This window comes from Lagenorhynchus albirostris, chromosome 13 (assembly GCF_949774975.1).
Source record: "Lagenorhynchus albirostris chromosome 13, mLagAlb1.1, whole genome shotgun sequence".
Taxonomy (NCBI): Eukaryota; Metazoa; Chordata; class Mammalia; order Artiodactyla; family Delphinidae; genus Lagenorhynchus; species Lagenorhynchus albirostris.
The window spans coordinates 37,543,811-37,559,419 of NC_083107.1; the positions used below are offsets into that span (position 1 = coordinate 37,543,811).

Below are 15,609 nucleotides of genomic sequence, written 5' to 3' on the forward strand. Positions count from 1 at the left end.
GCTGCTTGAGGACGGATGAGCCATACACACTAGAGGCTGGCGGAAAACACGCCTGCAGGTTAAGCCGGCCCCAGGCTGTTCCATTCTCACAAAACCCCGCGGGGAGAGCGCCGCGAGCCCCCACCTGGGCTGCGGCGTCGCACCGGCCAGCTCCCCTGAACTCGAGCCTCCCGCACCCCAAAGGCCTGAGAGGGGGGAAGGGGACGGGACAAATTACTACCAAGTCCCCCTCGGGGACCCAGAGTTAAAATGGCGAAGCGCAGGGGCGGGGGAAAGGGCGGCGCTCGCGACCCGGCGCTCGCTGGTCCTCCGGACTCGCGGAGTAGCCGCGGTGGGCGACGCCGCGCAACCGCGACCAGCTCTTTGCTCCGCCATCTTCTTCGAGTCACCCAGCCTCCCCCCGCGGCCGCGCTGGCTTCGCGCTTCCCTTCCGGCCGCTGACAGAGATCCGGGCTGGGCGGGGTGGGCGAGCGCGCGGAGGGGGTGGACCGAGGGCGGGGAGACTCGACGGAAGAGGAAAGGGAGGGCGGCGAGCTGGCCGCGGCGGGGTGTGGGGCGTGCGGCGTGTGTGCGGAGGGGGAGGTGGGAGGGCGGGAGGCGAAGAGAGGGAGGGAGGCGGAGGAATGAGAGCGCGAGGCGCTTCTCGTCGGCTCCTTCGCCCGGACGGAAAGAGCCGAGCGCAGCCCGAACGCTCTATTAAAATGGCGGCGGCGTCGGCGGTGGCCGCGGCGTCTGGTCGGTGAAGTGACTCTGCTGCTTCTCTCCCCACCCGCCCCCTCCCTCCCTCTCCCCTCCCCCCGTCCTTCCCCCCCCTTCCCAGCCGCCGGCGCCTCAGTGGCCCTCCGGCCTGCGCACCTCCCCTCGCCCCCCTCCTCTCCCCCGCCCGCTCCGGGGACCGCCGGCCCCCTCCCCCATTCTCCTGCTCCCCGCCCCGTCCCCGCCGCCGCCCGCCCTAGTCGCCTCCCCGCCCGGCCGGCCGGCCCCCTCCTCCGCCTCTCTCCCCTCCCCCCCGCCGGTCGGGATCAGTCAGTGCGATCCGAAGCGGGGGAGGGGGGGGGCGGCGGCCGAACGATGTGCGAGAACTGCGCAGACCTGGTGGAGGTGTTAAATGAAAGTAAGTAGCCGCGGCGGCGGCCTGTCGGGGTGCACAGTTTGGGGTCCCCGCGCCGCTCTCCGGCTTCCCCGAGCTGCCGTGGCCTGCGGGAGGCGACGGCCGAGCCGGGCGGCTTGCGGGCCTAGCGCTCCGGGAAGGTGCGCGGTGGCGCGGCCGCTGCGGCGCCTCGGGCCCAGTCCGGCCCGGTTACCTGGGCGCCCGAGAGGGGGCCGTCGCGGAGCTCCGGCCAGGCCGGGCCTGAGCGGTCTCCGCTCTCGGAAAGTTTTCTCATTACAGGTGTCAATTAACGTAGGCACTAATGAGCTTTCGCCTCCTTCGCCCTGCCGGGAAGGTGAGGGGAGGTGGGGTCCGAGGACGAGGCTCTCCTCTGTAGTCCGAACCCTTCGACCCTCCGGCCGCCCTCTTTGATTTTCAGCGTGCTGCCTAGGCCTCTTACCTGCTAATTTTCATTAAACTCCCTGCGAGGTGGTTGGTGGTTTTCCCGTCTCTTGGGGATGTGTGGGTTGCATTAAACCTTTCTCTCTGACCTTAAATAGCTGAAAATGAGCTGATAGTGATGACTGGAACCTTTATACCTATTAAAAAAATTAATGATGTTTCTTCTTAGTGTACCATTCGTCGTTTTAATGGTAAATTCTCTTAAGGAGAGTACTGTACTACAGGTACCATCCCGGGATAGTCATGGCCTGTCTCCTGGAATGAAAGGCCTTATTCCGTATGCTTTTATTACAGAGCGTGCACTGCTCTGTTCTAGTTAGATTCCTTTCATTTATTTTACTCCAGACCCTTGTAAGACGGTATTTTAGCTTAAAGAAACAAGACGTATTGCAGACTATTTCTGGGCCCAAAGGCCTAGTTGGACGAGGTGAATTACATAAAAGATTAATTTACAAAAAGTTGATTGTTGAGAAAATACTCACTTACGAACACCTTTTGTGGGTTTTGGATTTGTGTTTTGTGTGTGGTATTTCGAAAGACTTCCAAATTGTCTATTTTCTAATACCATTCTTAAAAACAATTGATTATAAAGTGTATAGTCTTGTTTGTGTTTGAATTTTACTTTATTGACCAAAGGCAATAATAAAAGTGGAAGGGTTCTAGTTTACTTTCAACTCTATTTACTTCCTGACAGGTGGAAGCAGGCTTTTGCACAAATTCAAACTATACAGTATTTGTGTCATTCCAAATTTTCCTAGAATTTTAAGGTTATTTGTATTTATTTTGAGGTACTTTTATTTTTGGTGTAGGTGGTTTATGAAATGATAAACTTAATTCCTTAGTACTTATTTCAGTGAACTCTATTTTAAATGTCTCAAATGTCAGTTGTGTGATTATGGCTTGGTTTTTGTGAAACTGGAAAATGAATAGCTTTGCTATCTTATATATTAGGAGAAAACTGCTTTTAATAGTTTCGTTGGTGTTTAAAAATTATTTTAAACCTAACTGTAACAATTAATTTTAAACATAGTATCTAAAGAAACTGAAGTTTGCTAATCCTTATTACCTTTTGAAAAGAGACATAATGAAGGGTTCTATTGAGGGTTATTTGGGAAACCCCTAGAACTTTGTCTAGAAGCACTCAAAAATGCAATCGATTTATGGAGTTAGCAATTTAGCTTTTGTTACCTTTAATTAAATATGGTTAATTGAACCAGGTTCACAAAATCTGGCCATGCAGACCCTTAAGAAACCCGTTTTAATGAACAGATAAGGATTTTCTGTTTGTGTATGAAAAATACTTTGTTTCTTAATATTTCCTATAAAGCTCAGTTTAAAAATTTGCCCTTTAAACTCTAATCTGACAATGAAGCTTCCTTAAAAAGAAATTACTTCAGTAATTTTATTTGTAGGCTATACCAAGCTATGACTAGTTGCTTCTCCACTGCCCCCACCCCCAGTTCTTTTACAGTTGTTTTCATTTTCCCTTTGTGTAGTTCCTGTATCTCAAACATAAGATGCTCAAGTTCCCAGAGAGCAGAGGGTATTACTGTATCTCATTATGGTAACACTTATCCATGACTGGGTTGGAGCGTAATGGCTGGAACTTGATAAAACTTATTGAATTAAAGTAGGTTATAAATCTTTCTTATAATCTCACAATAATTATATATTAAGTCTGTCCTTTTTTCCCCCATAGGTTGTGTAAAGATGAGCATCATTTCATCCTTGATTAGAAATTCAGAGTTAAAGTCCCAAAATAATGTGCTCAGAATTCATCTTTCAATATAACTCCCCATAACAATTAAAGAAGAGAAGAAATAAAATTAGTATATATATATATTTGTTTTTTTATAAGAAACTTTATTTATTTATTTAGGCCATACCGTATGGCATGTGGGATCTTAGTTCCCTGACCAGGGATTGAACCCGAGCCCCCTGCATTGGAAGCACAGAGTCTTAACCACTGGACTGCCAGGGAAGTCCGTAAAATTAGTATATCTTTAGGTGGTGTGTTGGACAGAATTAAAATACCAAAAACTTATTTCTTGTCAAATTTACAAACACTGATCAAACCTAAAGAAGTCTTCCTTGACACACCAGTAAGTATATAATCTAAAAATTTTGTGTTTTAAATGAAAAGGTAGACATGATGTGGATAGTATAGCTTTATATCTGATATGCTCAGAGTTTTGATAAGGTTAAGGACTTCCTATGAAACGTTTATTTTTAAATCTGGCAGAATGTAATGTAGTTAAACTAAAAATTGATGACAGAAGATAGTAAATAGCTTTCTTTGTCATCAGTTTTTGATGAGAATATTAATATTACCAGTTATACCTCTAGTCCTGCTGAGAATGTGAAGCTCTCAGCATAGAACCGTATACAGGTATTCAGACACAGTACAGTTTTGCCTGTAGGTTAAGGGCCCATTGAAGCGTGTCCATGGAACCAGGCTAAGGACTTGGTGATAAGGACCTCCTTATACCCTTTTTTAGTAGTCTTGAGGGGTATCTTAAAACTTGAAATTACATTTGAAAATAGCATTTGGCTTTAGTGTTAGAATAACCAGTTTCAACAGTACTAACATATTTGGGTTTTCATATTTTTTTCAATGCTTTGTTTTTAATAAGGAAGATTTTTTTTTTTTTTTTTTGGGAAGATGTTTTAAAATGTGGAATGTATTGAGTGAACTTTGCACCTATCAGTTTGTGGGGTTGCATTCAGTTTAGGAAATAAGTTTATATCCCTTTGCTTGTTCTCTTGACTTTGTATATTTGCTACTTTAATAGCTATCTTTGTGAGCTAGTTTACTAAAGCTAAAAGCATTTCTGGATGTTGAGAAGCTGGAGGCCTGAAATTATGCTCTGGGCTATCAGCGTTGCTAGCTCAACTAGTAAATTGAGGTCACTGTTTGCCTTGAGGTAAATTTCTGGAGAGCAGAGTGAAAATGGCTTTAAATGTACATCCATCTTTTAAACCATTTGTATGTTGTGAATTTTACTCTGTGTGTTTAGTGAATTAACCCTTTACGAAATGTTTTAAATGGGCAATTCATTTGTCGTTCCTAACTATCCTTTGTGATAGGCAGGAGCAAGTATTAGTATCTCTCTCTTTTTTTTTTGGCCTTGCTGTGCAGCTTGCGGGATCTTAGTTCCCCCACCAGGAATTGAACCTGGGCCCACCGCAGTGAAAGCGCAGGGTCCTAACCACTGGGCCACCAGGAAATTCCCTAGTATCTCAATTTTAACTGTGAAAACATTGAACCTCAGGCTAAGTGGTTTGCTAAAAATCACCTGTCACCTGCTTAGTTAGTAGTCAGATCTAAGCTAGAACTCAAGGTACTCCATCAGTATTTGCATTTTTATTTTTAAAGTATACTTTATTGAGCCATTTGTGTTGGGAACTTTTTCCATTCTTTGAGGTAGGTACTTTATCACCCTTTTTAGATAAGAGAACCAAGGCTTAGAGTTTACATAAGTTGCTTAGAGTCACATGACTTTATTTGGTGGAGTCAGAATTTGCACGGGACTTATCTCACGTCTTCTAGAAGACCATGCTGTTTAACCATTATGCTGTACTGTATAAACTTTACGATGATCTATTCAAATGGAAGACATTATGAATACACTGAATGGCAAAGTAAAAAATTACTAAATTTTTATGTGTTTTCACAAATTCGGGCATAATTTTGTGGTAATTGTAGAAAGAATTTAAAAGTGGTGGTAGAGACATTGCTTTGGGAGAGATCCCTGGTGTTCACCTTACTTGCTACAAGTAGTAAATTCTTCCTTCTTCTGAAAGAAAAAAAAAATAATAAAAGTGGTGGTAAATGTAGCTGAATGGGAATGTCTTAATATATCTAAATGTTGTTAGCAGTGAGCTCTTTAGTAAACTAAACATTTCTGGGGTTTTTAAAAATATAAGTATATAGGCATGAAAAATCATTAGTAACAAACATTTTTTGGTAGACATTTCATTCTGAAATTTGAACTGATTCTGAAAATTGGAAATTTGATTTTACTACAATACAAAATACCAAATTACCAAAATTTTTAATTTGGTAAATTAATCTTGCTAAGAATATATACTCTTAAAACAGTTACTATTTGAAGTACTATTTTTCAAAGATCATAATACAATTTCAACTCATATCTTTATAAAGTAATTTATAAACCATAAAGCACTACAGTGTGTAGATTTTTAATAGCAGACTGCATTGTCAGTGATAGCTATTGATAGCTAGGTTTAGCACTATATTCATGAAACGTGTTAATGTTTCTTATATGTTTAATAATGGGGCTTCCCTGCTGGCGCAGTGGTTAAGAATCTGCCTGCTAATGCAGGGGACACGGGTTTGAGCCCTGGTCTGGGAATATCCCACATGCTGCGGAGCAACTAAGCCCATGTGCCACAACTACTGAGCCAGCGCTCTAGAGCCCGCGAGCCACAATTACTGAAGCCTGTGCACCTAGAGCCTGTGCTCTGCAACAAGAGAAGCCACCGCAGTTAGAAGCCTGCGCACCGCAACTAAATAAAGCCCGCGCGCAGCAATGAAGACCCAAGGCAGCTGAACATAAATAAATAAATAAATAAATTTTAAAAAAAAGAATATGTACTTAAGTTACAGGCCATGCCCCTGCCCCCCCTTTTTTTTAATAGACAACAGCCTCCCTTTCTGGATGCTGAATTCCTTAAAGTCAGGGGTCATATTTTGTTTCTTCTTTTCCCAGTACTAATATAGTGCCTTGTAGAGAGTAGGTGCCTAGTGAATATTTTAGTTAATGAAAAGTTTTTGTAGAAGAATGTGAGTACCTAGGCTCAGTGTTCTTGGGCCTATTGTCAGTAGTGATTTAGATATGAGAGTTTGTGGATAAATTATGCTGAAAGTGCAGATTATATTACATATATTGCTTATTCATAAATCAGTAGGTATGTACTTATAATAAGTATCCACCCTAACCAACTGTGTTCTAATTTTTTTTTTAATAAATTTATTTATTTATTTATGGCTGTGTTGGGTCTTTGTTGCTGCACGTGGGCTTTCTCTAGTTGCGGCGAGCCGGGGGTGGCTCTTCGTTGTGCTGCGCAGGCTTCTCATTGCGGTGGCTTCTCTTGTTGCGGAGCACGGGCTCTAGGCGCCCGACCTTCAGTAGTTGTGGCATGTGGGCTCATTAGTTGCGGCTCATGGGCTCTAGAGCACAGGCTTAAGTAGTCATGGTACATGGGCTTAGTTGCTCTGTGGCATGTGGGATCTTCCCGGATCAGGGCTCGAATCCGTTTCCCCTGCATTGGCAGGTGGATTCTTAACCACTGCATCACCAGGGAAGTCCAATATGTTCTAAATTAATAGGTAATGCAAAAAGGCAAAAATTTTTCTATATAGGTGGTGAGATTTGAGTCTGTGGGATGAAATTTCACTAAATAACTTTTATTTATGTATTTATTTGTGGCTGTATTAGGTCTTCATTGTGGTGTGCGGGCTTCTCATTGAGTGGCTTCTCTTGTTGTGGAGCACAGGCTCTAGGCCTGCGGGCTTCAGTAGTTGTGGCACGTGGGCTCAGTAGTTGTGGCTTGTGGGCTCTAGAGCACAGGCTCAGTAGTTGTGGTGCACGGGCTTAGTTGCTCCACGGCATGTGGGATCTTCCCGGACCAGGGCTTGAACCCGTGTCCCCTGCATTGGCGGGTGGGTTCTTAAGCACTGTGCCACCAGGGAAGCCCACTAAATTACTTTCATTTAAGATTTTATATACCAGGAAAATAATTGGACTTTTAACCTTTTAATGTGATTAACACCTGTTAATGTTATTTTTCTCTCAAATTCCATAGAAATTAAAAAGTCTCCAAATGTAGGTTACTCAGTTAATTGAGAACTGATGTAGGATACACATTGCCTCCTCTTGCACCTTTTTAAAATAAATTTATTTATTTATTTTATTTATTTTTGGCTGTGTTGGGTCTTCGTTGCTGTGCATGGACTTTCTCTAGTTGTGGTGAGCAGGGGCTACTCTTCGTTGCGGTGTGCTGGCTTCTCATTGTGGTGGCTTCTGTTGCGGAGCACGGGCTCTAGGCACACGAGCTGCAGTAGTTGTGGCTCGCGGGCTCTAGAGCACAGGTTCAGTAGTTGTGGCACACGGGCTTAGTTGCTCTATGGCATGTGGGATCTTCCTGGACCAGGGCTCGAACCTGTGTCCCCTGCATTGGCAGGTGGATTCTTAACCACTGCGCCACCAGGGAAGCCCATTCTCTTGCACTGTTTTTAATTTTAACTATGGAAGGGACAGGTTTCTCTTCCTGCCCTGGCTATAACCTCTTCTAGGGACCTTCTAGTTTACATCCCCTGAAAGACCTTTCTCCCTAACCATCGCTGATTGGATTCCAAATAGACTTCTGACCTGGTGGATTGGTGGGACTGTTGTCCATCAATCAGATTTTTTCCTGTCAGAATGTTTGAACTAAAGAGCCAGGTAAGGCTTCCCTGGTGGTGGAGACTATTTGCAGAAGAGAATTGGGGCAAATTTTTGGAAATAGTTGATATTGAAGCTTTATAAAGAGACAGAAGTTAATACCCTCTTGGCTTTCTTTTTTATTTATTTCTCTGCACCAGGTCTTAGTTGTGGCAGGCTCCTTAGTTGTGGCTCCAGGGCTCATTTAATTGTGGCATGCATGTGGGATCTAGTTCCCTGACCAGGGGTCACACCCGGGCCCCCTACATTGGGAGTGTGGAGTCTTATCCACTCTGCCACCAGGGAAGTTCCCCTGGTGGCTTTCTTCTTTTTGTTTTTTTTTTTTTTGCGGTACGCGGGCCTCTCAGTGTTGTGGCCTCTCCCGTTGCGGAGCACAGGCTCCGGACGCGCAGGCTCAGCGGCCATGGCTCACGGGCCCAGCTGCTCCGTGGCATGTGGGATCTTCCCGGACCGGGGCACGAACCCGTGTCCCTTGCATCGACAGGCGGACTCTCAAACACTGCGCCACCAGGGAAGCCCAGCCCCTTGGTGGCTTTCTAATACTGAAGCTAGTGCTCCTATTTAGCTGTCTCCCTTGTACATACTATTTGAGTTAATGTGCAACCAGAAGAGTTTTGATTCAAGTATTGCCCCATGATGAGCTCTCCTGTATTGGAAATTAGGTGTAATCTTCAGCTGTGAGTGCTTCATTGTAATCTGGCTTACTTTCTTCGAACATGTTGAGCAGGTGTCATCTGTGGTGTTTGGTGGCAGGAAAAAGCTTAAGAACCTCTGTTGTTTGCGTACTCATCTCTCTACCAGTGTGTTTAGTTTTTTTGAAGAGAATAAAGGTAGCCTTGTTGTTTTTCATTCTAAAAAGGATACCTGCTTTTTTAGAAAAAAATCAAATAGTGCAGAAAATAATAAAGAAAATTAGGATAACCGAAACTGTTTACCAAAGAAATCGTTCATGTTTTGGTAAACATCTCTTAAGTCATTCTTTTCTCTCTTTCCTCAGATACACTATTTCGTGTAAATAAACTGATTACATGTTACTCTATATTATTATTTTTTAAAATAAATTTATTTATTTATTTATGGCTGAGTTGTGTCTTCGCTGCTGCCCACGGGTTTTCTCTAGTTGTGGCGAGCAGGGGCCACTCTTCGTTGCGGTGCGCGGGCTTCTCATTGCGGCGGCTTCTCTTGTTGTGGAGCACGGGCTCTAGGTGTGCAGGCTTCAGTAGTTGTGGCTTGCTCTGGAGTGCAGCCTTAGTAGTTGGGGTGCATGGGCTTATTAGTTGCTCCATGTCATGTGGGATCTTCCCGGACCAGGGCCCGAACCTGTGTCCCCTGCATTGGCAGACGGATTCTTAACCACTGCGCCACCAGGGAAGTCCTTATATTATTTTTACTAATAAGATGTAGCTACCTTTCCATTTTAATATGCACTTACATTATCATTTTTAATGGCTTTAGTGTAGTATTCCATTACTTGGTCATACTGTAACTTAATCAGTCCTCTAATGATGGGCATTTGGGTTGTTAATGACTTTGTAATTGTCTGATTATCACCTTGAATATAGCCTCTGAAATCACATTGCTGAGTAGTTCATGCAGCATATCTGGAAGGAAATCTGGCAATATGATAAAACTTTTTAAAAATTGTCCTTCCAACATTAGAGCATGAGTGTAAAGCCTTCATAATCTTAAAGTGTTTATTTTGACTCTGAGGTCTGTGGGGCTGTTTTAGCAATGTATTGGTTCTAAACCACCATAAGACAAATTTGGAAGGGACTTTTTATTCTGGGTAACTTTGCTACCAGACTCATGAACTTTATTCTGATTATTGAGAAAGGCTCAGTAACCAATGATGAATGTAGAAGTATAAGAGCAGTAGTAAGAGCACTAACTCAGAATAAATTGAGACATGAAAATGCTTAAGACAATAGAGCTTTTGAAGTTGTGTTCAAAGTAAGATAAGGGGATAGTGGACCCACTGCTTGGGTGGGTATATTAGAGGGTGGTGATCAGGAGAATGTTGTTTTACTCTAATAATTTTTCCATTTTCCCTTCTAAGAGGAATCCGCAAACCCTCAGGATAAATCATACATTAAGAGAGACTCTAACCTCTAGATTGGTAAGGAATAATGAGAGCTTTATCAGTAGTGTTAAGAGTTAAAAATCTTCAGGAATGGCAGATTCTTTTCAGCGAAGGGGATAGAGCTATGGTTGTGTGTGATTATGAAGCTTTAGCTTATTAAATTTCTAGAAAAGCAGATATTGGCAGGTATTATTTTGGAAGCTATAAGAGAAACTTGCCACTATTAAATAATCAAGCACTTACTAAAGAGTGAAAGGATAGTAAAAAATTGATGTGGCACTAGTAACTTATGTTAAACCAATCTCATTTTATTTTGATATAGAAGTAAATATGGTAAAACCTGGAACTATCACTATAGATATGACATATTTTGATTACATGAAGGCACTTGACAGAATCTGAAGCTATCCCTGTGAAAGAAATGAGGGTTTTTTTTGGTCAACTTTGAGGGATTTCACTGATGGCAAGCCACAGAATCTTGTCCTTAATTCTTTCTTCTTCAAGATTTATAGTAATGAGCCTCAGTTTTGAAACTATTCCTTGGAGTGGCATTGTCCCTGTTTCAGGGCAGTAAGGGTGACTTTGGAATCTGTTTCAAGATGAAAAGCTCATTTTGATCTGTTTTGTAAATTGGGGCTCCATGTAAGATTTTTTTGGCAGGGGAGCAAAGGGTGTAGGTGCTTTATAAATAAGTTTGAAAACCATTAACAATGTTGGTGCTGAAAAAGCCAGGACAATATGAAACTGTTTTCAAGTATTGTAGGTAGTAGTGCAGTGCTTATGCAGTTGAAATACTGTGTTGAATTATATACAACACAGAGACAGACAGCTTCTGAAGCTATTTGAATACTGTGCAGTTTCACATATCTTCATGGCACCTCATAAAAATCATGAGAAATAGAATGATTTGGCCAAGGTTACATAGCTAGTAAGTAGCAGAGCTTGGACTAGAATTTAGTTCTTATTCCTACTCAGTATACTTTTCTCTAACCATGCTGTTCTGTTTTTATTTTTTTAAAGAGGAACTTGACTTTGGGAGTTGGGAAACTCATGAAAAACAAAGGGACTATAGAGAGATTAATTCTGGCTAAAGTGGATTAGGCAAGGTTTCAAGGAAAGTGGAAGATGAACTGGGCCTTTAACTGGTTGGAATAGTTACTGGGAATGAGGGGAGTGGACTAGCTTACCAGATTTGTGCGACTCTGCATGACGCATGACATAGGCACTGCTAACCTCATCCCCTTGCTTGCTTTGTTTTCTTTCAGTGATGTTCTTTACTGCCATTGAGCCTTTATTTTTCCCTGGAACTTAATCACCTTTCTATGCCTTTAGTTTTTCAGAGAGGCCTTTATTGAGCATCCAGTCTAAAGTAGTTCAGGTTCTTATCCTTCATAGCACTTACAACAGTTTAAACTATTTTTATTTTTTATTTATTTTATTTATTTGGTTGTGCTGGCTCCTTAGTTGTGGCATGCATGTGGGATCTAGTTCCCTGACCAGGGATCGAACCCGAGCCCCCTACATTGGGAGTGTGGAGTCTTAACCACTGTGCCACCAGGGAAGTCCCCACTTACCACAGTTTAGAATTATGTATTTATTTTTATTTACTTATTTAATGTCTTTTTAGTTTTTATTTTTTTTGGCTGCACCACGTGGCTTGTGGGATCTTAGCTCCCTGATCAGGGATTGAACCCTCACCCTCAGCAGTGAACACGCAGAGTCCTAACCACTGGACCACCAGAGAATTCCCTTTAATGTCTTTTTATTATACAGGGTTACAAGTTTTGTGATTGTGACTAGCTTACATTAACTGAGTTTCGCAGTGTCTACACATACTAGGATCAATATGTATCTGCTAAAATATCTGAAAAATCTTAAGATCACTGGAGGTGGTTAATGGAAGATGAGGGTAGGCTGGATGTGGTAGTTTTTCCTGTTTTCTCAAATTTTGGGGACATTTCAAGTACTGTCAATCCTTGCTTTTGTGATGTCTTGCTCAGCACCCCCCTTCATAAAAAGGTGCTTCATTGATTTTAAAAAAAAACCCCTCATTTTGTTAAGTTGTGTTTTGTTTTTTTCCCTGAATGTCCCTTGAGATTAACCCTTATGGATTAAAAATCTAAGATTGGGAATTAGTTTTTGAACCCAAGTCAGGACTCTGTTGCAAGAACCAGAAAGAACACCCCATTTGGCAGAAAGGAAAAGGAGTTTTTTATTTTATTTTTAATTTAAAAAAAATTTATTATTTGTTCATTTTTGGCTGTGTTGGGTCTTAGTTGCTGCGCGCAGGCTTTCTCTAGTTGTGGCGAGCGGGGGCTACTCTTTGTTGCGGTGCACGGGCTTCTCATTGCAGTGGCTTCTCTTGTTGCGGAGCATGGGGTCTAGGCACGCGGGCTTCAGTACTTGTGGTGCACGGCCTCAGTAGTTGTGGCTCGCGGGCTCTAGAGCGCAGGCTCAGTAGTTGTGACGCACGGGCTTAGTTGCTCCGCGGCATGTGGGGTCTTCCTGGACCAGGGCTCGACCTGTGTCCCCTGCCTTGGCAGGCGGATTCTTAACCACCATGCCACCAGGGAAGTCCTGAAAAAGGAGTAGATAGCTAGTGGGAAGCAGCCGCATAGCACAGGGAGATCAGCTCGGTGCTTTGTGACCGCCTGGAGGGGTGGGATAGGGAGGGTGGGAGGGAGGGAGACGCAAGTGGGAAGAGATATGGGAACATATGTATATATATAACTGATTCATTTTGTTGTGAAGCTGAAACTAACATACCATTGTAAAGCAATTATACTCCAATAAAGATGTTTAAAAAAAATAAATTAAAAAAAAAAAAGTTGTAACTGAGCAGTGCAGGTGTGTGCTATGTTCTGGTATGGTCTACTCTTTTTTTGTTTGTTTGATTTTGTCTTTTAATTGAAGTATAGTTGATTTACAGTGTTGTGCTAATTTCTGCTGTACAGTGAAGTGATTCAGTTATACATGTATATACGTTATTTTTTATATTCTTTTCCCATTATGATTTGTCACAGGATATTGAATATAGTTTCCTTGTGGTATACAGTAGGACCTTGCTGTTTATCCATTCTGTATATAATAGTTTGCATCTACTAACCCCGAACTCCTGATCCATCCCTCCCCCACCCCCCCCCACCTTGGTAACCACAAGTATGTTCTCTCTGACTGTGAGTCTGTTTCTGTTCTGTAGGTAGGTTTATTTGTGTCATATTTTAGATTCCACATATAAGTGATATCATATGGTATTTGTCTTTTTCTTTCTGACTTGCTTAGCTAAGTATGATGAGCCCTGGGTCCATCCATGTTGCTGCAAATGGCATTATTTCATTCTTTTTTACGGCTGAGATGTATTCCATTGTATATGCGTACCACATTTCCTTTATCTATTTGTCTGGTGATGGACATTTACATTGTCCCATATCTTGGCTATTGTGAATAGTGCTGCTGTGAACGTAAGGGTGTGTGTATCTGTTTGAATTAGTTTTGTCCGGATAAATGCCCAGGAGTGGGATTGCTGGATCATATGGTAGTTCTCGTTGTAGTTTTTTAAAAAAATAAATTTATTTACTTTATTTATTTATTTTTGGCTGCATTGGGTCTTCGTTGCTGCGCACAGGCTTTCTCTAGTTGTGGCGAGCAGGGGCTGCTCTTCGTTGTGGTGTGTGGGCTTCTCATTGCGGTAGCTTCTCTTGTTGTGGAGCATGGGCTCTAGGCATGTGGGCTTCAATAGTTGTGGCATGTGGGCTCAGTAGTTGTGGCTCGTGGGCTCTAGAGCGCAGGCTCAGTAGTTGTGGTGCACGGGCTTAGTTGCTTCACGGCATGTGGGATCTTCCTGGATGAAGGCTTGAACCCGTGGCCCCTGCATTGGTGGGCGGATTCTTAACCACTGTGCCACCAGGGAAGCCCCTATTTTTAGTTTTTTGAGGAACCTCCATACTGTTTTCCATAGTGGCTGAACCAATTTACATTCCCACCAACAGTGTAGGAGGGTTCCTTTTCTCCTAGTGTGGTCTACTCTTAATCTGCAGATTCATAGCATTATCAAGACTTCATTTCTCTGTGGCTTGCTCTGCTGTGCTTCCTTGGTTTTGACCTTAGTTTGGCCCTTCTCAGAGTAGCAGAAATGGCTACTGCACACCATCTTTATACTACACTGTTTGCAAATCACATGTTTATACTACTCAGAGCAAAAAAGAGAGAATCTCTTCTGAAACCTACTGTACAAGAACAAGGAAGCTGCTTTTTCCAAAACCTGGCTAGCAGATGGTGCTTCATAGATCATTGGCCCATGTTTTTATTATGGGCCTTATTCCTGAAGTAGGGTTCAAAGAGGATGGATTTTGGTTGGCTTAAACTGATGACCTATTCCTGAAGCTGATCCCACCAAACCTCATAGCTAAAAAATGGTAAGTGTTACCCCAAAAGAAATTTGGCATGTTGTGATTATGAAGAAGGTGAAATTATTTTTGGACAGCAAGCACACAGATATCTAGTACACTGGTATACTGAAAACCTTTTTTTTTTTTTTTTTTTGGCAGTTTTGTAACTTTTTTTGACAGTCAACAGTTAGTTCTCATCCACATCAACTAAGTTTTTGAAAGTGGTGACAGGTACCTAGATAACCAACGTATAGAGTTTGTCTATTTATTTTATAAGTGTATTTTTTTAAAAAAATTATTTATTTAGGCTGCACTGGGTCTTAGTTGCGGCATGCGGGAGCTTAATTGTGGCATGCAGACTTCTTGGTTGTGGCATGCATGCGGGATCTAGTTCCCTGACCAAGGATCGAACCTGGGCCCCCTGCATTGGGAGCGTGGAGTCTTACCAGGGAAGTCCCTAGAGTTTGTTTATTGAATCTTCATCCTCATTGTGTTTTCTGGATAACCACACATGGATACAGTATGGGACATTCCTAATTCTTTGGCTCATACTGTTTTGTTGAGCATGGTGTCAGTGTGCACATCTGGAGATCCTGTTTTCTAAATGGCAGATTTCTGGATCTCTTTCAGTGCTTGAGGGGCACGCTTCTTGAAGCTGACTCTGGATGCACTTGTGAATGTTGATGGTATATTCGCTGGTTGCTAACCAGAATGGTTGAATGGCCTTCTTCTCTTCACCCTTCTTTGCAGGAGTCATTCTGCTGGGTCCAGTTTGGAAAATTGAAAACCATTTCTTTTTGTTTGTTTGCTTGCTTGTTTAAATTTCATTCATTCATTCATTCATTTATTTATTTTTGGCTCTGTTGGGTCTTTGTTGCTGCTCATGGGCTTTCTCTAGTTGTGGGGAGCAGGGACCACTCTTTGTTGCGGTGCGCAGGCTTCTCATTGCGGTGGCTTCCTTGTTGCGGAGCGCGGGCTTTTAGGTGCGCGGGCTTCCGTAGTTGTGGCATGTGGGCTCAGTAGTTGTGGCGTGCAGGCTCTAGAGCGCATGCTCAGTAGTTGTGGCGTATGGGCTTAGCTGCTCCATGTCACGTGAGATCTTCCTGGACCAGGGCTCGAACC

The 15,609-nt window shown here is 42.9% G+C and overlaps 1 protein-coding gene and 1 pseudogene across 1 annotated transcript in view; one reads left to right on the plus strand and one right to left on the minus strand.

Moving 5' to 3' along the window:
• Nucleotides 1-960: 960 nt before the first annotated feature.
• Nucleotides 961-15,609, plus strand: part of USP34 (ubiquitin specific peptidase 34) — a 231,927-nt gene continuing 217,278 nt past the window's right edge. The window contains exon 1 of the mRNA XM_060169925.1: nucleotides 961-1,114. Within this exon, the coding sequence (XP_060025908.1) occupies nucleotides 1,072-1,114 (43 nt within the window). The 5' untranslated portion in view covers nucleotides 961-1,071. The remainder of the gene's footprint in view (nucleotides 1,115-15,609) is intronic.
• On the minus strand, nucleotides 14,675-15,244 carry LOC132531561 (large ribosomal subunit protein eL31-like; annotated as a pseudogene).